The sequence below is a fragment of the Eschrichtius robustus genome, chromosome 14 (assembly GCF_028021215.1).
Source record: "Eschrichtius robustus isolate mEscRob2 chromosome 14, mEscRob2.pri, whole genome shotgun sequence".
NCBI lineage: Eukaryota > Metazoa > Chordata > Mammalia > Artiodactyla > Eschrichtiidae > Eschrichtius > Eschrichtius robustus.
In genome coordinates, this window is record NC_090837.1 from 52,536,860 (window position 1) to 52,564,514 (window position 27,655).

The 27,655-nt window shown below is 37.9% G+C and overlaps 1 protein-coding gene across 4 annotated transcripts in view; it reads left to right on the forward strand.

The window, feature by feature from the left end:
* KIAA1328 (KIAA1328 ortholog) overlaps positions 1 to 27,655 on the forward strand; it is a 371,762-nt gene that overhangs the window by 296,493 nt on the left and 47,614 nt on the right. For all 4 annotated transcript variants that reach the window (XM_068562570.1, XM_068562569.1, XM_068562572.1 and 1 more), the window contains one exon: positions 18,890 to 18,998. In XM_068562570.1, the coding sequence (XP_068418671.1) occupies positions 18,890 to 18,998 (109 nt within the window). The remainder of the gene's footprint in view (positions 1 to 18,889; positions 18,999 to 27,655) is intronic.

Sequence of the window (27,655 nt, forward strand, 5' to 3'; positions counted from 1 at the left end):
GGACCCCCTGTTTAGCATAAGGCAATGACCTGACACCAGTTACCTAAGTTACACCGCTTGGTTTAGCATCTCCTTAATTGCTTTCCTCTCTTTAGCATGTCTGAGTTTTTAAATATATTATTCTTCTGTTTTATATCCTTTGTTACTTTTGTTGTCCTTTAATCATTAAGTACTACATAGGACATTTACTGCAGGACCATTAATCTTTATTATCAGTCTCTTTCTCCTTTACCTCTCCTATCTTCCTCACCATTCTGTCAACTTTATTAATACTAAACATGTAAAAAAAACAAAACAGACCTGATTCTTGTCTCAAGAAATAACCTTGTGATTGCAAAAATATCAGTACAGTACAGTATTGTCAGAATTATGCTTAAAATATAAATTGTTTTTCAGTCATAGATGCTTGGAATGTTCTGTCTTAGTTGCTTTTATTGAGCTCTGTGGAACAAGGAGACATTACTTAGGAAAATCCAAACTTGAGTCAAGAACTTTTAAGCCAAAGGCATAAATCTAAAAATACCCAATCTTCATTCTTCTTTTTTCCTCCCTACACAGCAGTATTTTTATTCTCTCCTAGCTTGCCTAGAACCTCCCCTTCCTGAACAATCACTGACTCTCTTTTATAAGAGCCCTCGAATCTGGGAGAATATTTTTTCCTGTTATGCTGATGGGCTGGCAGAGGTTGTGAGGCCACTGAGCACTCATGTTCCAGAATTAATTAGGAAAATACTAACCCAATACTACGAAGCCCAATACTACATTTAGAGCTACCTCCTGTTTATTTCTCTGACATTGATCTCTGACTCCCCTTAACACTTTGAGAGGGTATGAGAGAGGCTGAACCTAGAATAAATTGGATTTACCTGATGGTATTGACCATGCCCTTCATTTTGTCTTTCGGGGTTTTTTAGGTTATATAATATACAGCAGCTGTCACTGGTTGAGACTCCCTGAGAGACTCCCAAACACATTTTTCTTTTACTGGAAATGAAGGAATAATCTGAAGTGAGAAATAATCTCTGAAGCTCCTAGTTGTTCCTCTAAGTGAGCCTGTGCTTGCAATGATGTGAGAATCTTTGTAGCCCATGTTGGATTAATATTACAGTCCTGATTAAAGAAATAAGCAAGTAGGAGTATCTAAAGTACAGAAACCATTTCCATCTTGCCTCTAAGGAACATTTATTCATGTTTCTTTTATTATTAGCATTATCATTATTATTATATGTTTAATCATTAGAAAGGATACCACAATATATTACTTCCGGTTCCCAGCAGTCTGAGCTAAAAGATTTGTTAAAAATTGATACCTTTATCATTAGAACACAGAAGACAAGCATAGTATAGAGCTATGAATAAACCTAAACATGTAGATTAAATCGTCCTGCCCAGCCCCCTCAAAAAAAAATTCAAACGCAAGAGACTAACATTCAGAGTTGAAGTTGCTATATATCGAATAGTAACTTGAACCAGAGGCTCTACATTTCCTATCCTCTGCAATAGAAGTATCTCAAAATACTGTATAATTTATTTACTTATTATGTAAGTTTTGTGTCTTCTCCCATGAGAATATAAGCACTCCTTATGTTCACTGTTGTTTCCCCATTTCCTTGAATGTTGCTTAACATGTGGTAGGTTCTCATAATGTATTTGTTTAATGAATTAATATATTACAGTTGACCCTTGAACAACTCAGGGTTGAACTGCCGAGTCCACTGACATGCGGAGTTTTTTCAGTAGTAAATACTGCAGTTCTAAACAGTCGTGATTGATTGAATCCACAGATGTGGAGGAACTGCCTATATGGAGGGCCAACTCTAAGTTAGGCTCGCATTAACCCCCACGTTGTTCAAAGGTGGACTGTATATATATTAATTTTTCTTTTTGTGTCCTTGCCCCATTTTCCCACAACAAGGATCTAATCAATTAGACCTTTTGACCTCAGTCCCTGCAATGATTTAGTGGCTTAAGAAGTGTATGTGCTGGTCCCTTCAAAGTCCTAATGGTGATTGATTGGTAATGTCAAAGAAAGTCAGTAGAGTGGGGTCTTAAAAACAGCACTCCTTAAGAGCCAAGAAAACTGTGGGGTTTTTTTCATTTTCTTTTATTCTAATTGAGGTTTAATTTATATACAATAAAATTGCACAGGACTTAATAGTACAGTTTGATAAGCCTCGACAATTGGATATACCTACATAATTAAGAAATAGTACATTTCCATTATTCATGAAAACTTCCTCACGTTCCTTTCCAGTCATTCCCCGTGAGGCCTCTCTCCTTGGTTTGCAGATGGCTGCCTTCCCAGTGTGTCCTCACATGCCCTTTTTGCTGTGAACGTGCATCCTTGGTGTGTCTCCCTTTTCTTATAAGGACAAAGAGTCATGTTGGATTAGGGGCCACCCATATGACTTAATTTGACCTTAATTACCTCTTTAAAGGCCCTGTCTCCAAATACAGTCCCATTCTGAGCTGTACTGGGGGTTAGGACTTCTGCATATGAATTGCGGGGGGTGGAGGGGGACACCGCAATTCAGTCCATAACAGTTACTCTCTTTCCAATCTTTTTATGCCTTTTATTTCTTCTTATTTCACTGTACTCTCTAGGACTTCTATTACAGTGTAGAATAAAATGGTAGAAGTGGACTTCATGCCTTGTTCCCATTGTCATAGGGAAGGCAGACAGTCTTTCACCATTAAGTATGATTTTAGCTGTAGGCTTTTTGTAAATGCCCTTTATCAAGTTAAGAAAGTTCCCTCCTCATTTGCTGAGAGCCTTTGTCATAATGAGTGTTACATTTCATCAAATCTTTTTATTCTGCACCTATTGAGATGATCATGTGTTTTCTTCCTTATTCTGTTAATTTGATGAATTACACTGATTGGGAGATATTGGTGTGTAATATCCTTTTTTTTGTAATGACCTTGTCAGGTTTTGGTATCAGAGTTATACTAGTGTCATAAATGAGTCAGGAGCATGTTAGCAAAAATGGCAGAGTAGGGACTTCCAGGGGCTTGTCCCTTGCCAGAAACACTGAAAAACCTGGCTCATACTGTCAGAACCAACATTATCAGAGCTCTGAAAGATGGTGAATGATTTATGGAAACCAAGCAAATGCTTAACTGGGAAAAAAGGCCACTGAAACATGGTAGGAGAACTTAATGAGGTTTTAATTTATCCTTGCCCTGCCCCCTTCCACAGTGTGGCAGCAGTCTTGTAGATGGCAGCCAAGTTCCAGGTGTGAGTACCTGGTGCCAGAGGAAGCAGACCTTATTCTCAAGGAGTTTTGTTTGTCTGTTTCAACCTGTCTGTGGATTTCCCAAAAGACTGATACAAGGAGACTGCCTTTGTTTTTCCTACCTCTGAACTTTTTCAGGACAGAGAAGCAGTTACATGTAGGACATTCCTTGAAAACACTGAAAGCCAAATGAACACTGCCGCCTGGGGTAAAAAATAACAGTTGAGACAAACAATAGACAACCAAAAGGCAACAAACCTAGATGAAATGGACACATTCCTAAAAATACACAAACTACCAAAACTGACTCAAGAAAAGTAGAACATCTGAATAGACCTATAACAAGTAAAGAGATTAAATCAGTAATCAAAAAACTCCCAACAAGGCAAGCTGAGGACCAGATGGCTTCACTGGTGAATTCTACCAAATATTAAAGAAGAATTAACACAATTTTTTTTCAAACTCTTCCCAAAAAATAGAAGAGGAAGGAACACTTACTCAATCATTAAAATGAGGCCAGCATTAGTCTGATACCAGAGCCAAAGACATCACAAGAAAAGAAAACTACAGACCAAAATCCCTTGTGAATATAGATGAAAATATCCTCAACAAAATAATAACAAACTGAATGCAGCAACATATTAAAAGGATTATATATCATGACCAAATAGGATTTAGCCCAGGAATTCAAAGGTACTTCAACATATGAAAATCAATCAATACAATATACCATATTATAAAAAGAAAAAATATGATCATCTTAACACAGAAAAAGCATTTGACAAAATTCAACACTCCATGATAGAAACAATAATAAAATAGGAGTAGCAGGGACTTCTTCAACAAGATGAAGGGCATCTATGAAAAACCCACAGCTAATGTCATTTTCAGTTGTGAAAGACTGCAAGTTTTTCCTCTAAGATCAGGAACAAGCCAAGTATTCCCACTTTTGCCAATTCTATTCAACATTTTACTGGAAGTTCTAGACAGAAAAATTAGGCAAGAAAAAGAAATAAAACATATTCAAGTTGGAAAGGAAGAAGTTAAACTGCATTAGCAGATGACATGCTTTTATATATAGAAAATCCTAGCGAATGCAAAAAACCCCCAAAAACTACTATAGCTAATTGCACAAAAACTTTTAGAGCTAATAAATGAATTTAGCAAAGTTTCAGGAAAGAATTTAACACAAAAATCCATTGTATTTCTATACACTAGTAATGAACTACTGAAAAGGAACAGGAAAACAATTCCATTTATAACAGCATCAAAACAATAAAATACCTCGCAATAAATTTAACTGAGTGCAAGACTTGTACACTGAACAGTACAACACATTGCTGCATCAAATTAAGGAAGATGTAAATGGAAAGACATCCCACATTCATGGATTTGAAGACTTAATATTCTTAAGATGGCAGTACTCTGCAAATTGGCCTACAGATTCAGTGCAATTCCTATCAAAATCCCAACAACACTTTTTTGCAAAAATGGAAAAGCTGATCCTAAAACTCATAAAGAATTGCAGGGGTTCCCAATAGCTAACACAGTCTTGAAAAAGAAGAACAAAGTTGGAGGGTTCAAACTTCCTAACTTCAAAACTTACTACAAATGTACAGTAATCAAAACAGTGTGGTACTGATATAAGGAGATAGCTGGAGATGGTTAGATAGGTAGGTAGGTAGGTAGATAGATAGATAGATAGATAGATAGATAGATAGATAGATAGATAGTTGATACAATTGATTTTTGACAGGAGTGCCATGACAATTCAATAGGGAAGGAATAGTCTTTTGAACAAATGATGCTGGGACAACTGGCTATCCACATGTGAAAAAAATGAAGCTGGATCCTTCATTTGTATACCTCATGCCATATATAAAAATTAACTCAAAATGAATCAAAGACCTAAATATAAGAGCTAAAACTATAAAGCTCTTCAGAGAACACATAGGTATAGATCTTCGTGACCTTGGATTAGGCAGTGGTTTCTTAGATTTGACACCAAAAATACAAGCAACCAAAAGAAAAAATAGATTAATTTAATTTCATGAAAATTAAAAATTTTTGTGCCAAAGAACACCATCAAGAGAATGTAAAGATAGTCCACAGAGTGGGTTAAAAATTTGAAAATCTTGTATCTTATATGGGTCTGGTATCCAGAATATATAAAGAACTATTACAACTGAAAAACAAAAAGACAACCCATTTAAAAACTGGGCAAACTACATGAAAAGACATTTCTCTGAAGAAGATGTACAAATGGCCAACAAGCATGAAAAGATGTTCAACATCCCTAATCGTTAGGGAAATCCAAATCAAATAAGATACCCACTTTAACACCCACTATGATTGTTACAATTTTTAAAATGTAAAATAAGTTAGAGAGGATGCAGAGAAATCAGAACCCTCATACATTGCTGCTAGAACTTCAAAATTATGGAGCCATTGTGGAAAACACTTTGGTGATTCCTCAATACATTAAACATAGAATTAGCATATAACTCATCAATTCCACTCATAAGTTTATACCCAAAGTAATTGACAAAATGCTTTCAAGCAAATCTTGTACACAAATGATCATAACAATTCTATTCATAATATCCAAAAGGTGGGAACAACGCAAATGTCCATGGACAGATGAATGTATAAATAAAATGCAATATATACATACAGTGGAATATAATTTAACCATAAGAAGGAATAAACTTCTGATATATGCTACAATGTGGATGAACCTTGAAAACATTTTGCTAAGTGAAAGTAGCCAGATACAAAAGGCCATGTTGATGGAATCATGTTGTATGATTTTACTTATATGAAATATCCAGAATAGACAAAGGAGATTAGTGGTTCACAGGGGCTCAGGGGGAGGGGGAAAAGGAGAATGGGTACTTAAATGGTACAGGGTTTCCATTTAGAGTGATGAAAAAGTTATGGAACTAGAGCGTGGCAATGGTTGTACAACATTCATTATAATGCACCTAATGCCAGTGAATTGTACACATTAAAATGGTAAATGTGTATTTCACCACAGTTTTCTTTTTTAATGAGTCAGGAAGTCTTTTTCTTCTCCTTTGTTTTCTAAAAGAGTTTGTGTAAGAAACTGTTGGCCCTGCCATAGCAGGTCAACAAAGAGTAGGAAGGGAATGGAAGAGTACACGTGAAAGGCTTCAAGGTTTTCATAGGACAGGCCTGAAATGGCACACGTCGTGTCCACTAGTTTTCCACCTGACCATACATAATTACAGGGAAGACTGGGGAATATAATCTAGCTGTGTACCCCGGAAGAAGGGAAGAGTGTGTTTTGGTGGATAACTAGCGGCCTCTGTCACAGCAGCATTATTCACATTAGCCCCAAACCAGAAATATTCCAAATGTCCATCAATCACAGAGTGGATAAAAAGTCATAAATGCATACAGTGGAATACTGTATAGCAAAGAACACAAACTGCAGCTACATAAATCATCAACACAGATCAATTTCACAGACATAATACTGAGCAAAAAAGGTCTCAAAAAGAATATATACAGTATATTTCTATTTGTATAAAGTTCAAAAGTGGCAAAACTAAATCACATTTTGGGATGCACACATAAGTGGTAAAACTATAGAGAAGAGAAAGGGAGTACTTATGAGAATAGTGGCTGGCTCTTGGATGTGAGAAGAGATTGTAATCGGGAATGGGCCTTGGTGATGCTTCCAGGTTGTATGCTGCCAGTATTTTATTTCTTGATCTAGAAAGGGCTCACCCTGGTATTTTCTTTATCATTTATTCTTTAAACTAAACTGAATATTATAATATAGCTCAGCTATTTTAAAAATGCAAAATGAAACAAAGGGTCAAGAAACAGAGTTTTCTTAAATGTTAACTCTAAGAAGTTCTCTTATCGTGAGATGTCGATTGATGGATGAGCAGACATACCCCCAGCTCTGTATAAATAGGACATGATCCATTATGTTCAATACCATCTGTGTATGCAAAAATATATGTGTGTGTTTATTTACATAAATATATTCACATATATTTACATGTATAAAAACATATGCATTTATACATGAGATTTATCTGCTTAGTGGATGATAGTCTTACCAGCACTTTTGTTTTTAAAATGTGTACATTGTCTTTGTGTGGGTGTGGTTGTGTGTGTGTGTGTGTGTGTGTATAAATATAGAGAGATATGTCATTCTATGAATATGCATTAACTGTATGTAATTGTTGGTATACTTAATATTAAATCAAATTTTATAGAAGGAACAAGTATAATTAAAAGCTGATATATAGCTTTCTGGAAACTTAATAAGGAATAGAGCTTATAGAATTAGAAAAAGGAATAAACTTGCCCTATGCCTTAGAGCAATCATTCTGAACTTTTTGGGGTCCCTTTCAGAATATAATGAAAACTATGGTCTCTTTACCCAGAAAAATGAATGAGCATGTATACATACATTATTGTGCCTCATGAGGGATTCCTCATGATTCTACGTACTCTTGAAGTCCCTGCACTCTCTGTTAAAATTTCTTTTTAAAATTTTCCCCATCAAATATCAATTGTCTCAACCAAGTTTTTAACAGAAGTATCAAAACGGAAAAAAAAAAAAAAAAAAAGACTAATGTTCAGGTTTTCCGTGATAGTGACTAAAAAGATATTTATCACTACCAGGCATTTCTTCTCCCCTCTCACCTCAGCCACAAATCCCTTCCAGTTGTTTCTCCTCCTATTACCTATTTTAATTTCCCCTTCTATCACCCAAGATGCCACCCAGCAGTTGTAGTCGTAGTGAACTGCTTTGCCTGCCTCCATTCTGTCTGTTCCACTCTATTCTAAGTTCTGCCACAAGAATAATCTCTCCAAAGATCAGTTTGGGTTTTTTTAATTTATTCATTTATTTGTTTGTTTATTTAATTTTTATTTATTTATTTTTTTAGGCCACACCATGTGGCATGCAGGATCTTAGTTCCCTGACCAGGGATCGAACCCGTGCCCCCTGCATTGGGAGCACAGAGTCTTAACCACTGGACCACCAGGGAAGTCCCAGATTGGGTTTTTAAATTGTTGTTGCTGCTTCATTTTATTTTAGAGCTCAACTAATACAATGTTTAAGAGTTTGCAATTCAGAGTCAAATAGACCTTGACTGCATTCAAAGCCCAGCCTTGTTCCGACCAGCCCCTATGTGATATTGGACACGCTGCTTGACCTTTTCACAGTTTCCACTTCCTTATCTGTAAATTGAGGACAATAATATAATTTATGGACTGCTATAAGGATTAATGAGATAATGCAGGTAAAGTGATTTAAAGTGATTAGCAAGCTAAAAGGACATAGTGATGCTCAATAAATATTTCCTGAATACATTAAATATTTAGCCTTAAGGTTTTTTAATTTAATGCTTTTGCTAATTCCATGCTCCTTATTCCTTTCTTTCAAAAGTTCACCTCCTGCATCAGATCTTCCCTAATCTTACAGCCAGATGTGATCTCTCCCACTTCTGAATTCCTCAGACTTTTCATATTGTTTTTTACAGCAGTATAGCATAATGGTGAAAACCCTGGGATCAGATTGGCTGGATATGAATGCTGGTCACTTATTAGCTTTGTGATCTTGGGCACGTCATTTAAGTCCCCTACAGCTTATTTTCCTTATCTGTAAATTATATATTAAGAAATAGTATCTATTTCTGGAAATGGCAAAACTATAAAGACAGAGCTGGAGAGTAAGAGCTGGAGAGCTGGAGCAGACCAAACAGGGAGAAGAGATTGACTACAAATGGGCATGAGGGAACTTTTTGAAGTGATGAAATATTCTAAAACTGGATTACAAAAATGAATAAGTAAAATCATGACAAAAATATTAAAAACTGGGTTGTGGCCATGCTTTCATAGCTGTATAAATTTACTACTATTTATCAAACTGTACACTTAAGAGGGGTAAATTTTATGGTATTCAAATTATACTTCAATAAAGATATTTATTTTAAAAAGAATACATTGTATATGGAAAAGGCTTAGAACAGTACCAGGCACATACTAAGCATACTATATCTGTTAGCTGTTATTATTACCTTATACTGCCTTGAGTTATTTATGATTCTTTACCAGATTGTTCAGAGTATCTCATTTCTTACTCTCACATATTCCTTCCCCTCTCTGTAAACTAAGCCTGAGCTTAATCCTAGCACCAGCCCCTGTGAATCATTAGGTACTTGGTAAACATTTACTGACTGAATGCATTGTATGAACTAATGGAGTTTGTGTCCAGTATGAGAAAGTACTGGTTTAGGTTGAAGGTCCCACAGGTTTGTATATAAGAAGTCTGAATTGTACATTTGGATGACTGGTCTTTTATATCTCTACATGAAAGAGAACAGTCAATATTGAGTATGGCTTTTGAATACCAAGGATCTTGGTGATTGTTTTGATGCTAATCTCTACAGATATAAGACTCTTGCCTTCTCCACGCCTGATTTTCCTGGTCACACTTAAACTGTGCCATTCCCGGAGTTAGCACATGGTATTCTTGGTCTGGTATTCCAGAGCCAAAGCTGATTTCAGGTCATTTGAATATTCACCCTTTTCTCAAAGAAATAGTGACTCTTCCCAAATAACTTCTTTCAGCAGCCTGGGCAGCAGTTTCCTAGGAACCAGAAGAAAATTGTGAATGAGATTTTTATAGTCTTCCAAGAAAAAGACAGGAATGTTTTGTATTATGTAGAAAATAATATTAAGAAGAAGCGGGGAGAAGGAGAAGATGACGGAGAAGGAGGACATGGAGTTAACCTCTTCCCACAGGGGCATCAAGAATACATCTACAAATGGAACAATTCTTACAGAGCACCGGCTGAACACTAGCAGAGGACCTCGGACACCTAAAAGGATAAGAAAAGATCCCCGCATAACCGGGTAGGACAAAAAAGAGAAAAGGAAAAAAAGAAAAGAGGAAGCAGGACAGGACCTGCACCCTGTGGGGGCTTCGGGAGGACCTGAAGGAGAGGAGAGGTTCCTGCACCCAGGGAACCCCCACTGCCAGTGGGGAGATCAGCTGAGACAGAAGGGGAGCATCAGGGGCCTGAAGGAGAGCACAGCAGCCAGTCCGTGGCAGGCAGGACAGAGTGAGACCTACACTGGTGGTCCATGACACAGCCCTGCATGCCCCAGCCTGAGTTGTGTGTTTGCTGGTGTGGACGGGGGCTGGATGCTGGAACGTAGGGTTTGGAGAGCAGACCTGGGGAGAGGACTGCTATGGGCTGTGTGGAGACAGCCTGAGGGGATGGGAATGAGGAACTCCACAACTAGGAATGCTCCTGGAGGAAGCCCAGACCACCATGGAAGTGAAGCGCCATTGTTGAGTGACATGTGAAGGGCAGGGCCACCATGACAGCCTCTCTCCCCGCCCTCTGGCCCCCGCCCCCAGAGGCACTAGGAGGGGTTCCTGCTGGAGTGGGTTCGCACATCCCCGTCAGTCGCCACCTCTGCCCCCTCCCACCAAAGCATGCCAGTGCATCCCTGGTCACCGCCTCCACCCCCTCGACTGGGCAGGGAGCAGACGCCTATGGATGGCCCACATGCAGAGGTGGGGCTGAAACCAAAGCTGAGCCCCAGGGGCTGTGTGACTAAGGAAGAAGAGCTGAAATCTCTCCTTTTACCTGCACAAACCACAGATTAAACCCCTGCAACTGGCTTGGTAAACTCAGCGCCTGCGGAACATCTGAACAGACAACAAGTGCTCCTGCAACTGAGATGGGTCTGGCTTTAGCAGGTGTGGACTTTGTGGGCACGTACATGCGGGGGTTGGTCCAGGTCAGAGTCAGGGCTGCCCCCATAGTGCCCACAGTGGGTCCAGATCCAGGATTACCGCAATATTGGGACATGACTTCAGTGTATCTATGTTGGTGGCCTGGTAAAAACAACGCCTGAGAGACACCAGGGCCAACTGCCAGCATACCCACAGTTAAGATGGGGCTGAGAGCAGTGCCAATAACAGAGTAACTTGTGAGCTCACACAACAGGTGAAAGGTGACACAACATAGCATGCTCACAGGTGAACAGCTCCAGAGGAGGAATACTCAGTGCCTTCTCTCCCAGTGGGACTGCTCCAATCCCACCTACCTCGCATCACAGATCAGAAACACAGCTAAGAAACAAATCTGGGGTCTCTACTCCAACTAGGGAGCAGACCCCACCCCGACAACCACAGAGCAAAGGGGAGGCCCCACTCAATACCCAGGGCAGGCTCCAGTCAAACCCCTATCAAGGGGATAACGTCCAGCATACACTGAGGAAAGAGGGAGCAGACATCCATACTAAAAACAGCCCTTGCACCAAAAAAAAAAAAAAAAAAAAAAAATATATATATATATATATATATATATATATATATATCTCTTAAACCCACGCCGGCTACACAGGGATGTTCCCATATAAAAATAGCCCTCCAAGAGAGTCTAAGGGTCTGGGATTGGGAGGAAGAACCCCCAGAGCATTTAGCCTTGAAGGCCATTGGGGCTTGAGTGTAGGAGCTCCACAGGGCTGGGGGAAATGGAGACTCTACTCTTGGAGGGCACACACGAGGTGTCAAATGCACTGGGACCCAGCACAAAGCAGTATCTCCATAGGAGCCTGGCTAGACCTACCTAGGGGTCTTGGAGGGTCTTGTGGGGAGGCAGGGGTTGGCTGTAGCTCACATGGGGCCGAGGACACTAGTAGCGGGGGCCCCGGAGCATGAGCTCTCCCAGAGGTCCCCATTTCAGCACCAAGGCCTAGCCCCACCCAACAGCCTGCAGGTTCCAGTGCTGGAATGCCTCAGGCCGAACAACCAGCAAGACAGGAACACAGCCCCACCCATCAGCAGACAGGCTGCCTAAAGTCGTACTAAGCCTGCAGCCATCCCAAAACACACCCCACAACATGGCCTTGCCCACCAGAGGGACAAGACCCAACTCGACCCACAAAAGGGCAGGCACCATTCCCTCCCACCAGGAAGCCTTCACAAGCCCCTGGACCAACCTCACCCACCAGGGGGCAGACACTAGAAGCAAGAGGAACTACAGTCCTGCAGCCTGCAGAAAGGAGACCACAAACACAGTAAGTTAGACAAAATGAGATGACAAAGAAATATGTTGCAGACGAAGAAGCAAGATAAAGAACCTACAACAACAACTAAATGAAGAGGAGGTAGGCAATCTACCTGAAAAATAATTCAGAGTAATGATAGTAAAGATGATCCGAAATCTCGGAAAAAGAATGGAGACACAGGCTGAGAAGATACAAGAAATGTTTAACAAAGAGATAGAAGATCTAAAGAACAAACAAACAGAGATGAACAACACAACAACTGAAATGAAAAATATACTAGAAGGAATCAATAGCAGAATAACTGAGGCAGAAGAACGAATAAGTGAGCTGGAAGACAGAGTGGTGGAAATCACTTCTGCAAAACAGAATAAAGAAAAGCAAATGAAAAGAAATGAAGACAGTCTAAGAGACCTCTGGGACAACATTAAACTCGCCAATATTCACATTATAGGGGTCCCAGAAGAAGAAGAGAAAGAGAAAGGGCCTGAGATTATATATTAATTATAATATTATATTGTGTTATATCAATCAAACTGACAAAAATTAAATACAAAGGAAAAATATTAAAAGCAACAAGGAAAAAGCAACAAATAACATACAAGGGAACCCCCATAAGGTTATCAGCTGACTTTTCAGCAGAAACTCTGCAGGCCAGAAGGGAGTGGCACAATATATTTAAAGTGATGAAAGGGAAAAACCTGCAACCAAGAATACTCTACCCAGCAAGGCTCTCATTCAGATTCAACAGAGAAATCAAAATCTTCACAGGCAAGCAACAGCTAAGAGAATTCAGCACCACCAAACCAGCTTTACAACAAATGCTAAAGGAACTTCTCTAGGCAGGAAGGAAATAAAGAGGCCACATCTAGAAATAAGAAAATCACAAATGGGAAAGCTCACTGGTAGAGGCAAAAATACAGTAAAAGTAGGAAATCATCCACACACAAATATGATATCTAAACCAGCAACCATGAGAAGAGGAGAGTACAAATGCAGGAAATGGGAATTGCATTTGAAATGAAGAGACCAGCAACTTAAAACAACCTTGTATATATATAGACTGCTATTTCAAAAGCTCATGGGAAGTGCAAACCAGAAAACTACAATAGGTAACACACACACAAAAGAAAAAGCAACCCAAACACAATACTAAAGATGGTCATCAAACCACAAGAGGAGAGAACAAAAGCGGAAGGGAAGAAAAAAGACCTACAAAAACAAACCCAAGACAATTAAGAAAATGGCAATAGGAACATACATATCAATAATTACCTTAAATGTAAATGGATTAAATGCTCCAACCAAAGACAGACTGGCTGAGTGGATACAAAAACAAGACCCATATATATGCTGTCTACAAGAGATCCACTTCAGACCTAGAGGCACATACAGACTGAAAGTGAAGGGATAGAAAAAGATACTCCACGCAAATGGAAATCAAAATAAAGCTGGAGTAGCAATACTCATATGTGACAAAATAGAATTTTAAATTAGAGACGACAATGAAGGACACTACATAATGATCAAGGGATCAATCCATGAAGAAGATATAACAACTTTAAATATATATGAACCCACAATATATAAGGCAAATGCTAACAGCCATAAAAAGGGAAATTGACAATAACACAGTAATACTGAGGGACTTTAACACCCCAATTACACCAATGGACAGATCATCCAAACAGAAAATAAGTAAGGAAACACAAGCCTTAAATGATACATTAGACCAGAGAGACTTAATTGATATTTATAGGACATTCCATCCAAAAACAACAGAATACACTTTCTTCTCAAGTGTACATGGAACATTCTCCAGAATAGACCACATCATGGGTCACAAATCAAGCCTTGGTAAATTTAAGAAAATTGAAATCATTTCAAGCATCTTTTCTGACCACAATGCTATGAGGTTAGAAATCAATTACAGGAAAAAAAAACTGTAAAAAACACAAACACATGGAGGCTAAACAATGTGTTACTAAACAACCAATGGATCACTGAAGAAATCAAAGAGGAAATCAAAAAATACCTAGAGACAAATGACAACAAAAACATGATGATCCAAAACCTGTGGGATGCAGCAAAAGCAGTTCTAAGAGGGAAGTTTATAGCAATACAATCTTACCTCAGGAAACAAGAAAAATCTCAAATAAACCACCTAACCTTACACCTAAAGCAACTAGAGGAAGAAGAACAAACAAAACCCAAAGTTAGTAGAAGGAAAGAAATCATAAAGATCAGAGCAGAAATAAATGAAATAGAGGTGAAGAAAGCAATAGCAAAGATCAATGAAACTAAAAGCTGGTTCTTTGAGAAGACAAAGAAAATTGATAAACCTTTAGCCAGACTCATCAAGAAAAAAGGCAGAGGAGGAGTCAAATCAATAAAATTAGAAATGAGAAAGGAGAAGTTACAACTGACATCACAGAAATACAAAGGATCATAAGAAACTACTACAAGCAACTATATGCCAGTAAAATGGACAACCTAGAAGAAATGGACAAATTTTTAGAAAGGTACAGCCTTCCAAGACTGAACCAGGAAGAAATAAAAAATAAGAACAGACCAATCACAACTACTGAAATTGACACTGTGATTTAAAAACTTTCAACAAACAAAAGTCCAGGACCAGATGGCTTCACAGGTAAATTCTGTCAAACATTTAGAGAAGAGTTAACACCTATCCTTCTGAAACTCTTCCCAAAAATTGCAGAGGAAGGAACACTCCCAAGCTCATTCTGTGAGGCCACCATCACCCTGATACTAAAACCAGACAAAGATATCACAAAAAAGGAAAATTACATACCAATATCACTGATGAAAATAGACGCAAAAATCCTCAACAAAATACTAGCAAACCAAATCCAACAACACCTTAAAAGGATCATACACCATGATCAAGTGAGATTTATCCCAAGGATGCAAGGTTTCTTCAATATACATAAATCAATCAATGTGATACACCACATTAACAAACTGAAGAATAAAAACCATATGATCATCTCAATAGATGCAGAAAAAGCTTTTGACAAAATTCAACACCCACTTATGATAAAAAATCTCCAGAAAGCAAGCATAGAGGGAACCTACCTCAACATAATAAAGGTCATATACAACAAACCCACAGCAAACATCATTCTCAATGGTGAAAAACTGAAAGCATTTCCTCTAAGATCAGGAAAAAGACAAGGATGTCCACTCTCGGCACATTTATTCAACATAGTTCTGAATGTCCTAGCCACGGCAATCAGAGAAGAAAAAGAAATAAAAGGGACACAAATTGGAAAAGAAGAAGTGAAACTGTCACTGTTTGCATATAGCATGATACTATACATAGAAAATCCTAAAGATGGCACCAGAAAACTACTAGAGCTCGTCAGTGAATTTGGTAAAATTGCAGGATACAAAATTAATACAAGAAATCTCTTGCATTCCTGTACACTAACAATGAAAGATCAGAAAGAGAAATTAAGGAAACAATCTCATTTACCATTGCATCCAAAAGAATAAAATACCTAGGAATAAACCTCCCTAAAGAGGCAAAAGACCTGTACTCAGAAAATTATAAGGTACTGATGAAAAAAAAATTAAAGGTGACACTAGCAGATGGAGAGATATACCATGTTCTTGGATTGGAAGAATCAATATTGTGAAAATGACTAGACTACCCAAAGCAATCTCCAGATTCAATGTAATCCCTATCAAATTACCAATGGCATTTTTCACAGAATTAGAATAAAAAATTTTACATTTGTGTGGAAACACAAAAGACCCTGAATAGTCAAAGCAATCTTGAGAAAGAAAAACGGAGGTGGAGGAATCAGACTCCCTGACTTCAGACTATACTACAAAGCTACAGTAATCAAAACAGTATGGTACTGGCACAAAAGCAGAAATATAGATCAATGGAACAGGGTAGAAAGTCCAGAGGTAAACCCATGCACCTACAGTCACCTAATCTATGGCAAAGGAGGCAAGGACATACAATGGAGAAAAGATAGTCTCTTCAGTAAGTGGTGCTGGGAAAACTGGACAGCTACATGTAAAAGAATGAAATTAGAACACTCCCTAACAGCATACACAAAAATAAACTCAAAATGGATTAAAGACCTAAATGTAAGGCCAGATACTATAAAACTCTTAGAGGAAAACATAGGCAGAACACTCTCTGACATAAATCGCAGCAATATCTTTTTTGATCCACCTCCTAGAGTAATGAAAATAAAAACAAAAATAAATGAATGGGACCTGATTAAACTTAAAAGCTTTTGCACACCAAAGGAAACCATCAACAGAATGAAAAGACAACCCACAACATGTGAGAAAATATTTGCAAATGAAGCAACTGACCAGGGATTAATCTCCAAAATACACAAACTGCTCATGCAGCTCGTTATCAAAATACAAACAAGCCAATCATAAAATGGGCAGAAGACCTAAATAGACATTTCTCCAAAGAAGACATATAGATGGCCAAAAAGCACATGAAAATCTGCTCACCACTGCTAATTATTAGAGAAATGCAAATCAAAACTACAATTATACATCACGTCACACCAGTCAGAATGGCCATCATCAAAATGTCTGCAAATAACCAATGCTGGAGAGGGTGTGGAGAAAAGGGAACCCTCTTGTGCTATTGGTGGGAATGTAACTTGATACACCCACTGTGGATAACATTATGGAGGTTCCTTAAAAAGCTAAAAATAGAACTACCATACGACCCAGCAATCCCACTACTGGGCATATACCCTGAGAAAACCATAATTCAAAAGGATACATGCACCCCAGTGTTCATTGCAGCACTGTTTACAATAGCCAGGACATGGAAGCAACCTAAATGTCCATTGACAGAGGAATGGATAAAGAAGTGGTACATATATACAATGGAATATTACTCAGCCATAAAAAAGAATGAAACAATGCCATTTGCAGCAACACGGATGCACCCAGAGACTGTCATACTGAGTGAAGCAAGTCGGAAAGAGAAAGACAAATATCATATATCGCTTATATGTGGAATCTAAAAAAATGGTACAAATGAACTTACTTACAAAACAGAAACAGAGTCACAGATGTAGAAAACAAACTTATGGTTACCAGGGGGAAAGTGGGGAGGCAGGGGAGAGGGATAAATTGGGAGATTGGGATTGACATAGACACACTACTATATATAAAATAGATAACTAATAAGGACCTACTGTGTAACACAGGGAACTCTTCTCAGTACTCGGTAATGACCTATATGGGAAAATAATCTAAAAAAGAGTCGATATATGTATATGTATAACTGATTCACTTTGCTGTACAGCAGAAACCAACACAACATTGTAAATCAACTATAATCCAATAAAAATTTTTTTAAAAATAAAAAATAAAACATTACTGAGAGCTCGTCCTACAAAAAGCATCTATCAAACAAGAAGTAGGATGAGATGATGTCCAAGGTCTCTTCCAGCTGTAACATGAGAATTTGATAAGTGAAAAAGCCTTATTGTATTTTTAATAAATAAAAGGTTGGCAATTTTGTTAATTTTTTTTTAAAAAAGGAGGAGGAGAAATTTATTATTATTAGAAATAATAATAATTATAAAACAAAAACAAAAGGTCTTTCTGTCCATGCCATCTTAGTCTTGAGCACTCTAGAAGAGGAAAGTAATTATCAACTAAACATTTCTTGCTAGAAAGGAACAAAGGCCAAATCAGCCCTAGAATGGTTAGTTGAGCATCTTACTTGTTTTTGCATCTTACTTGTTTAACATCTTACATGTTGAGTTCTTTAAAAGAAATAGTCAAGATTTATGTCTACCTTGAAAGTTCTGGGGTTAGGATCAATTTAATTTGGAGGGTGTAGAAGTACAAAGTGCTGGAATTATCAATTTTGTCAAAGAGAGGAAAGAACTTTTCTTATGATATTGATAGTTAAAAGGAACAAAATAAAGCAATCTACCTCCTTGGGCATTTTTACAATAAACCCAAATCAGCAGGACTTTGATAGGCCATCAGGTTTAAAAACAAAATCTCTAGTTAGTCTGTTATTGCACAAATGCACTTTTTTTTTTAGAAATTCACGTTCTTTTATTTATTTATTTATTTATTTATGACTGTGTTGAGTCTTCGTTTCTGTGCGAGAGCTTTCTCTCGTTGCGGCAAGTGGGGACCACTCTTCATCGCGGTGCGCGGGCCTCTCACCATCACGGCCTCTCTTGTTGCGGAGCACAGGCTCCAGACGCGCAGGCTCAGTAATTGTGGCTCACGGGCCCAGTTGCTCCGTGGCATGTGGGATCTTCCCAGACCAGGGCTCGAACCTGTGTCCCCTGCATTGGCAGGCAGATTCTCAACCACTGCGCCACCAGGGAAGCCCACAAATGCACTTTTTAAAAAATAAGATATTATGGATCACTGACGTTTACAAAACCAAAACAACTCACCGAGTTTTCCATCTGCCATTGTTTCATTTCATGGGGGAAAATGGCTTGCTTCTAAAGCTTGGGGATTCCTATACGAATATATTACTCAGAATAGACTTTTCCTTTTATTAAATGCCCAAATTATTTCCTTTACTGTTCATGCAGGGACAATGGCAGAAGTTAGAAAAGATGCGTCCACATCTCCTATGACAGCAGGAAGCCAAAAGGAGCTTATAATCACAACCACAGCATCATTGCAACATGACACCCCCCGGTAAGTTTCAGGGAATCTTTGTTTTAATATTCTGCAGATAAGAACTTTTTTTCAGTTATTTAATAAGTATTGAAAAATCTTGACAATTGTTAATGCCTCCTACTCAAGAGAGAGGCCCTTATTCGGAAGCATCTAGACATGACCAGGTTGAACTAATGGAGCCCTTTCCTTTATGCATGCTTTTCCTTAATTGGTAATGGCAATTGACAAGGATTTCCACAGAAACACAAAGCTAATCCTGCCTTTCATCGAAAAATCTGTTTAGCAGCAGGTCCTTCCCAACTTATCATGGAATGGTTATACACTTGGACTATAAGCTTAACTAACTGAATTCATTGATATTGAAAACTGTAGTGGGTTTTGTACTACAGTTAAATGACTTGTCAACATTTACTTATACCAGAGACATTTTGAGGAGTTAATACTTTGATCAGCCTTTTCTGGAGTCAGGAAAAGAAATATGTTACTAAAATTTCTCATATCTAATAAGCCAACTCCCATATTATGCATTTAAGGCTGAATATATAAACATCAACACCAAAAGGGCTTGGTTTATGTTTCCTTGGGGATATGATTGTTTGAGCACTTAAATTCCTAGCATCTTATCAGATAAATGTATATTTTAAGACTTAATTTTAAAGAACTTTTGGGAAATGACTCAACACAGAGGATAATAATAATGGCTATCATCTATTAAGCATCTACTATGTGCCCAGCCCTTTGTACGCATTATCTGATTTAATATTCATCACAGCCTTATGAGGTGGTACTACTATCATCCTCATTTTAAAAATCAGGAAACTAAGGTTCAGAGAGATTGAGTGACTTGCCTAAGGTCACATAGCTAGTAAGAGGTAGAGCCAGCATTTCAGACTCCAAAGCCCATGATCTTAAATATTATAATAGTTGACAATGACAACGTCCCTATTTTGGAAGCCACCCACAGTCAAAAGAAAATTTAACTAGTTTACCACATTCTTTGTCCATTAACTCCTTTCTTTTATTTTTAATGCTACCATGCATGGCATTTTGCCAAAGACCTACAGTGAGTTGTGGTTCTGAAAGGTTGATGGGGCTTCCACCTTGGACCACTTAACATTGTGGATGAATGCTTGTGCTCAGAGAGGATCCATCCTAGCTCACCTTGAGGGATTTCTTTGGAGGAGTTATAGGTAAAGAGGAAAGACAATCTGGATTTTCAAACTTAATGAATTTTCCTATCTTTGACACTAAGATCTTCAATGAGATCTTTAACACTACTCTAATGTGTTTTTTTTTTTATTTTTATTTATTTATTTATTTATTTTTGGCTGTGTTGGGTCTTCGTTTCTGTGCGAGGGCTTTCTCTAGTTGCGGCGAGCGGGGGCCACTCTTCATCGCGGTGCACAGGCCTCTCACTGTCGCGGCCTCTCTTGTCGCGGAGCACAGGCTCCAGGCGCGCAGGCTCAGTAGTTGTGGCTCACAGGCCCAGTTGCTCCGCGGCATGTGGGATCTTCCCAGACCAGGGCTCAAACCCGTGTCCCCTGCATTGGCAGGCAGACTCTCAACCACTGTGCCACCAGGGAAGCCCTCTAATGTGTTTTTGATGATTGCACTTCAGTTTAGAGAAAAGCATGAAAAAGAAGAATAAAATGTTTCCCCAGTAAGGGTTTTATAGTACATCCTCAGCACACATTTTCTGAAATGACCATATCAACTTTGTAGAGTTTTACAAGCCCAGGTTAAAATCGCTGTGAAGACTCGTATCTACAGACCTTAAAAAAAGGATTCTTTATCTATTAGTTCTTAATGCTGCAGTTCAGCTAAATACAGATTCTCAGAAGCTTCTTAAATAATGAGCATTTGGCTAAACAAAACAATGTGTAACACACCAGATTTTATCCTTAGAAGTGCTTGATGGCATATTATAGGTCTATTATACAAAGTGCAGAGTTGAAAAAAAAGATTCAGTACTATGAAAATCAGTTACCAGGAAGGCACAGTGGTTGCTTTCCACACTTCAGAATCAAGATTATTTGAATTATTTTTATTTCAAAGTGTAGAAAAGGCATTTTTTATAGACTGCTTTTACATATAAACTCTTAATGCAAGAGGAAAGCCTGTTGTTCTTCATCCCAAGAAACCTTTGAAAGTACTGAGGAGAACAAGAATAAAAGTCCTTTCCCTGTCTACCCTAAATTCCAAGAATTTTCAAGACCTGCAGAAAAGGATGGGGATGGGACAGATGCTGGTGGGCAACAGGTTTTCCTTTGTTCTCTGAAAAGTGCTAGCATCTAGAAGAGTCCCATATGGGTCCATGTGCAGGTGATAAAACCTAGCTTGGCAAAGTCATCTTTCTCATTCACAGTGTACGTTGTTAATTGTTCTCTCTGCTGCGTGTCAATGTAATGTGAAATTTTCATTCCCCATTCAAGATGGGAGAAGTTGTGGCTGAAAACGTTAACATTTGCATTTTTATTTGTTGATTTATTTAAAGGACAACCTCTCCTACAGCAATCCATCACTTGATGACACCCCAAATGTGAATAATGTATTGTAGACTTGCGGTTACAATGTGTAATAAGTGCTAGAGACAGTAAAGGAATGTTAATTATGTTGCAAATGTAATATTTATTGATGCATAAAGTTTATTGCTTTCGAGGTTCAATAATACTGACCAGAGGACATTAATATCACTTATCCTGATTTTAGCAAGGCACCTTTGTATGTGGAAATATTCATCTATCTCATGCTAACAAAATAAATATGTAATTTACAGCACAAGCAAAGAGGGCTTTATAATAGTTTTCTGTGCTGAGAGCTGCAGTGCTTCTCTCTTTCCATCTTACTTCTGGCCTCCAATACTGATCACCCACCCCTGAGCTGTCCAAGAAAGTAAGCACAGTGGGCATCTCAGTACAGGAGGGTGGCACCACTGAACTAAACAATGCCTTGCATTCCTGCTTGCCTGGAACAGGCAACACCCACAGACCATTCCGCCAGGAGAGAGAACTGGAGGGGCTTTTCTCCGTCATTCTGAACACCTGGTGGGTAGGTGTGCCTTTGCCCAGAAAGTTGAACAAATACCTTTCCTGCCATGACACTGAGTCAGAGTTTACCAATTCTACTTGATCCTCAGGTCTCCAATGTGGAGGCAGAGCTGGGCAAGTTACCAATGAATTTGTTATGAGCACAAATGTTGCTGAGAATTAACCCTTTTGTACCTTGCAGAATTAGTTGTGTCCGTTGCCAGCATACAGACCATATAAGAAATATCTGAGACCCAGAGCAAAAGAAGTTAACGTTAATTAACAACCATCAGCTGTAATTGGCATCCCCATTAAGATGCAGAATTATGTATTTCTTTATTATAAATAACCTTTCTAATTGTGCTTGATGTATGCCAATTTAATCAAAAAGTATACTTGCAACAGGCAGTTATTTGCATTAATGTAGCTTTGGATCTTCAAATCTTTTATTTCAAATTTGACCAAGGAGAAAAGTCTATTGCATGCAGTATATTTTTTATATGTTGGTGTCTTTTTTCTATTCAGGTATGTAAATCTGAAACATTTTATATTAAAATGAAGACTATCTTCTGGGATTGTTCAGTGAAACAGATATCTTGTCACTTTTTAAAATACTGGTGGAGTTTCTATCTCTCAGTCTTATGACAACGCAGTAATGATTCCTTCCAAACTGATAGACAGAGGCAAATACCAGGCCTACAGCAGCAGGCTTGCACACTCGGTCCCTGAAGTAAAAGGTTACTAAGGCTCCTTCTCTCTGTTCTTTCCTGACTCGTAAGAGTTAAGACTGGTACTCTTGACCTCTTTTTTTATTTTTCCCTGTGAGATGTGAAGAGAGAAAGACTGATCTCACCAAATCATGCCCAATTAGTGAATTTTTGGAACTGGAACTGTAGTTAGCCTATTTCTAGGAAGTACTGTTCACCTCACTACTCTAGGTTTTTTCAGAAAGATTAGTTTTTATCACAACACCAAGTTGAAGGTTTTTGTTTTACTTTGTTTGGTTTGTTTTTTGAGCTATGTCAAGAGGGATGATTTTGTAGAGCTTGTTTTTTGTTGAGGGAGGTTGAAAACTATTTGTGTATGTGCTTTGAAGGACTTAATAGCTTATTTGGGGAACTTTTAAAAAATAATAGCTTAATTTGTTCTTTTTTTTTTTAAGACCTTGTTCCTTTGCTGTCAGACCATACGCTTAATGTGTTCTGAAAATTTTGCTGTAAGTTTCCACCTTGCCGAGCTTTCTATAGAGCAATTCCCAATGCACAGTCATGCTCATAGGCAACTGTTCACACACGGCTGACTTGAAGGTGGCTTGTGGAGACTCCTTGCCCACTGCGTTTGAGATTGAGGGACCCAGGCTCAGAATATTGGGAACCTGAGACCACACTCTGCCAACCCAGGCTGGAAGGATCCAAGTACCCTGCAATCTAAAACTTAAACTTCTCTCTGTCTTGAAGACAGTGTTTTTCTATGTCTTCTTTGGGAAAATGTCTATTCAGGTCCTTTGCCCATTTTTTCATCAGACTGTTTGCTTTTCGCTGTTGAGTTGTAAGAGTTCCTTATATATTTTGGATATTAACCCCTTATCAGATGTATAGCTTGCAGATATTTTAATCCCAATCTGTAGGTTGCCATTTCACTTTGTTGAATGTTTCCTTTGCGGTGCAGAAGCTTTTTTATTTGATGTAGTCCCACTGGTTTATTTTTGCTTTTGTTGCTTGAGCTTTTGGTGTCACATCCAAAAAATCATTTTGAAGGCTAATGTCAGGAGCTTTTTCCCTGTGTTTTCTTCTAGGAGTTTTATAGTCTCTGGTCTTACATTTCAGTCTTTAATCCATCTTGAGTTGCTTTTTGTGTATAGTGTAAGATGAGGGTCCAGTTTCATTCTTTTGCCTGTGGATATTCAGTTTTCCCACATGCTGTCCTATTTATTGAAGAGGTTATCCTTTCCCGATTGCATATCTTGACACCCTTGTTGAAAATCAATTGACCATTTATGCTTGGGTTTATTTCTGGGCACTTGACTCTCTCCAATGAGTCTATGTGTCTTTTTTTTATGCCAGTACCATACTGTTTGTAATATAATTTGAAATCAAGAAGTGTGATTCCTCCAACTTTGTTCTTCTTTCTCAAGATTGCTTTGGCTATTCGGAGTCTTTTGTGGTTCCATATGAATTTTAAGGTTGTTTTTTCTATTTCTACAAAAAATTTCATTGGAATTTTGTCAGAGATTACATTGAATCTGTATATCACTTTGGGTAGTATGGGTATTTTAACAATTTTAATTATTTTAATCCATGAACACAGGATATCTTTCCATTAACTTGTGTCTTTTTCAATTCTTTTCTTCAATGTTTTATAGTTTTCAGTGTACAAATCTTTCACCTCCTTGATTAAATTTATGCCCAAGTATTTTATTCTTTCTTATGCTATCATAAATGAGATTTTTTTCTTGATTTCCTTTTCTGATACATCATTGTTGGTGTAAAGAGACACAACTGATTTTTGTATCTTGATTTTGTATCCTGCAGCTTCACCAAATTCATTTATTAGTTCTAACAGGTTTTTTGTGTGTGTGGAGTCTTTAGGGTTTCCTACATATAAAACCATGTCATTCGAAGAGATAATTTTACTTCTTAACTATTTGGATGTCTTTTACTTCTTTCTTTCTTTCTTCTGATCCCAAATTTCAGTGTTTTTTCATTTTCTCACACTGTGTGAAACTTGAATTTTGTTCTGAGGTGTAGGCACTAAGCCTATAAAATTCTGATTTAGAGTAGGAATCTCACAAACTTACTTTAAGAGTTAGAATTTGTTTTTATAACTTGATAGGAAGAAACTTAGTCTTACACAGAAGAGGAAGTGCTGTGTTTCTATTACACACAACAGCCAAATTGCAACGCTTTCTTGCACTTGTGCCCAGAATCCTAACTGTAACAAAATCCTTTTTTAAGAAATCAGAATTTTTTCTCACCTGTACATTCACACAAATATTTTTAGAACTTAACCAGATCCCCTCATGTGCCTAGCTCATAATGTGTTATCCTTCCAAGGTGGAGAAAGAGGAACTAAACTAAAATCCCAAACCTCAAACTAGAGCCTTACAGGCACTACTTGGGTTTATGTGGTAGGTTTGAACAGCAGAACTCACTGCTGCTATACAATAGAGCACATGAGTGGTGACCACATGTGGCAATACTGGCTACTATTCACTGAATGCCTATTATGTATCAGATCTTGTGTTGGGCAAGTTCAGCTATGTCCTTTCACAATATATGTTCATACAAATCACGTATCATTGTAAAGCTCTTTTTAATGACTATTAAAATTCATTTGCAAAGTATTAGATAGATTTTCTTCTTAGATTTTTTTCAAAATGATTTCCAAAAGTGTGGGCTTCTAGGCCAAGAACTATCATTTTAGCTTTATATGCCCTCCGAATAATAGTTTACACACTACACACAATCAAAGTGCCATTTACTATAACTTTTCCATTTTGTGTATATTGCAAATAACAAAATAAAAACAAAATTGAATGATATATTGCACATAAATGATGACAATAAAAAGGAATAATCCAAAAACTTCAGAAAAGAATTGGTTGAATATGTAAAAGAAAATATGAAGTTATAAATACACCTGTCTTCCATATCAGGAGGATGAAAAGTCCAGCCATTCAAAAGGATTTTTATTGAAGCTAGGTTGATAAATTGAAATTCCCTGCTGGCAGGTGCATTACTACCAAGAACAGTTGAATGCATGGAAATTTTTAGGTGTTTGGTGAAAAGACGTTCCTTTTAATTAAGCCATGATTTTGGGGTGTTACTGTAATAATTCCCACTGTTAAAAACCATTAATATAATCATCCATTCCTCTTGCACACACTGTTTATAGAGTGTGTAAATTAAGAAAACAGAAACAAATAGGCTAAGTAGAAATAATAAAGACACAGCATAATTCCAAGAAATGAATTCAGTTTGAGGAATCTTGTCAAGACACTCTTGACATAGGACGAACATACAGTAGGGAAAGTGTACATTACAACAGCTTATACTTACTAGCCACTTAGAGTTCCTTGGCTTCAGGAAATCTCTCTAAATTCTAGGGCAAGGGATTACAAGAGCTATTTTATTGCTCACACTTTTCTATATCTTCCAAATATTCTACAACAACAATGTATTATGTAGTTTTATAAACAATATTTAAAAAGAAAACAAAGGGCACACATTTATAGGAGGTAAACCCATTTCAAAATTTTACACTCTGTAGTTCCAAGTAGTTGCAAAAAACCTAAGGTTACCCTTGGAACATAAGACATAATTATGTTATTTCTTTGTTGAGCCAGCAATAGGTGAGGATTATGCTTCCTGGTGGGTCTTCTCCAGGGCACTGAACTCTGGAAAATGCTGCGATTAGTGACATCTGTTCAGTATTGCCAGTTCCTGCTATCATTTCAGTTTTTGGCCTCGTCAGCTGCTGTTTTAGACTTGTGCCTTTGGTCCAAGATCATCAAATTCCCTTCACTTCAATGTTAAGAAACATTTGTTGAGTGCCACTTGCTGTCCTAGGCACTTAAATGCTTTTATAAAAATTCTTTTATGTATGTTACCTAATGTAATCCTCACAATCATGAGAAAACAAAGCTCAGAGAGGCAATAGAACATTTAAGAGCCCAGGGGTAATAATTATAACAGCTAGGTTTAAAGGCCTAGGTTTGAATGCTAGCCTATGTGGTTTTGAACAAATCACGTAGTTTAATCTATAAAATGGGGGTAATAATATCTCCCTCATAGTGTGGTCATGATGATTAAGCAAGATAGTTTATATAAAGTACTTAGCAGAGTCTTGATACATGGCTAATAGTAGTTGTCATTGTAGAACTTCCCAGGACCGCACAAGCAATAAGAAACAGAGCTCAGATTTGGACCTTGCTATTGTAATTCTAAATTCTATGTGAGTTCCCTGACAAAAGGCTAGGAATAGGGTTAGACTCATCTCAGAGGTGGGCGATAGGGTTGTATTTTTTAATATTCACCATGCAAACATGCTTGCAAACATGCCTGAGCCTGATTCCTCATGTGAAAATAAGAGTATTAATAACTACTTTGCAAATTTGCTCAGAGGATTAAACGTGACTAGGTATGCAAAGCCTTAACTTGGTTCTGGGCCACAGTGTGCCCTCAGTGTTAGCTTCTTTCTCTGTGCTCTGGGCAACAAGATTTTGGGGGGCACCTGGAACACAGTACATGTGAGTGACACAGGCTCCCACTTGCCAAATGCACTGAGTGACAGTGTTGTGCAGAAATGTGGCTTAGAAGCAAACTGAATAACCCTGCATTCAAAGTTATTGATAATGGATTTTTTCTCATAATTAGCTCTTTTTAAAAATTCTGAAAGTGCTTAATTCCCTTCAGAGCAGTGGTTCTAAAATCTATCTGCACATTGAAATCACTTAGGAACCTTTGACAAAGTATCTATTTGCTAGGCCTCACCTGGATTAGTTGAACCAGATTAGTTGAACCAGGCGTATTCTCAACCACTGCGCCACCAGGGAAGTCCCTGCATTGGGATTTGATTGCTTAGATAATGTCTCACAATTGTTTTCACTTAGTATAGAATATATACCACTCCATTATCTTGTGTTCAGCC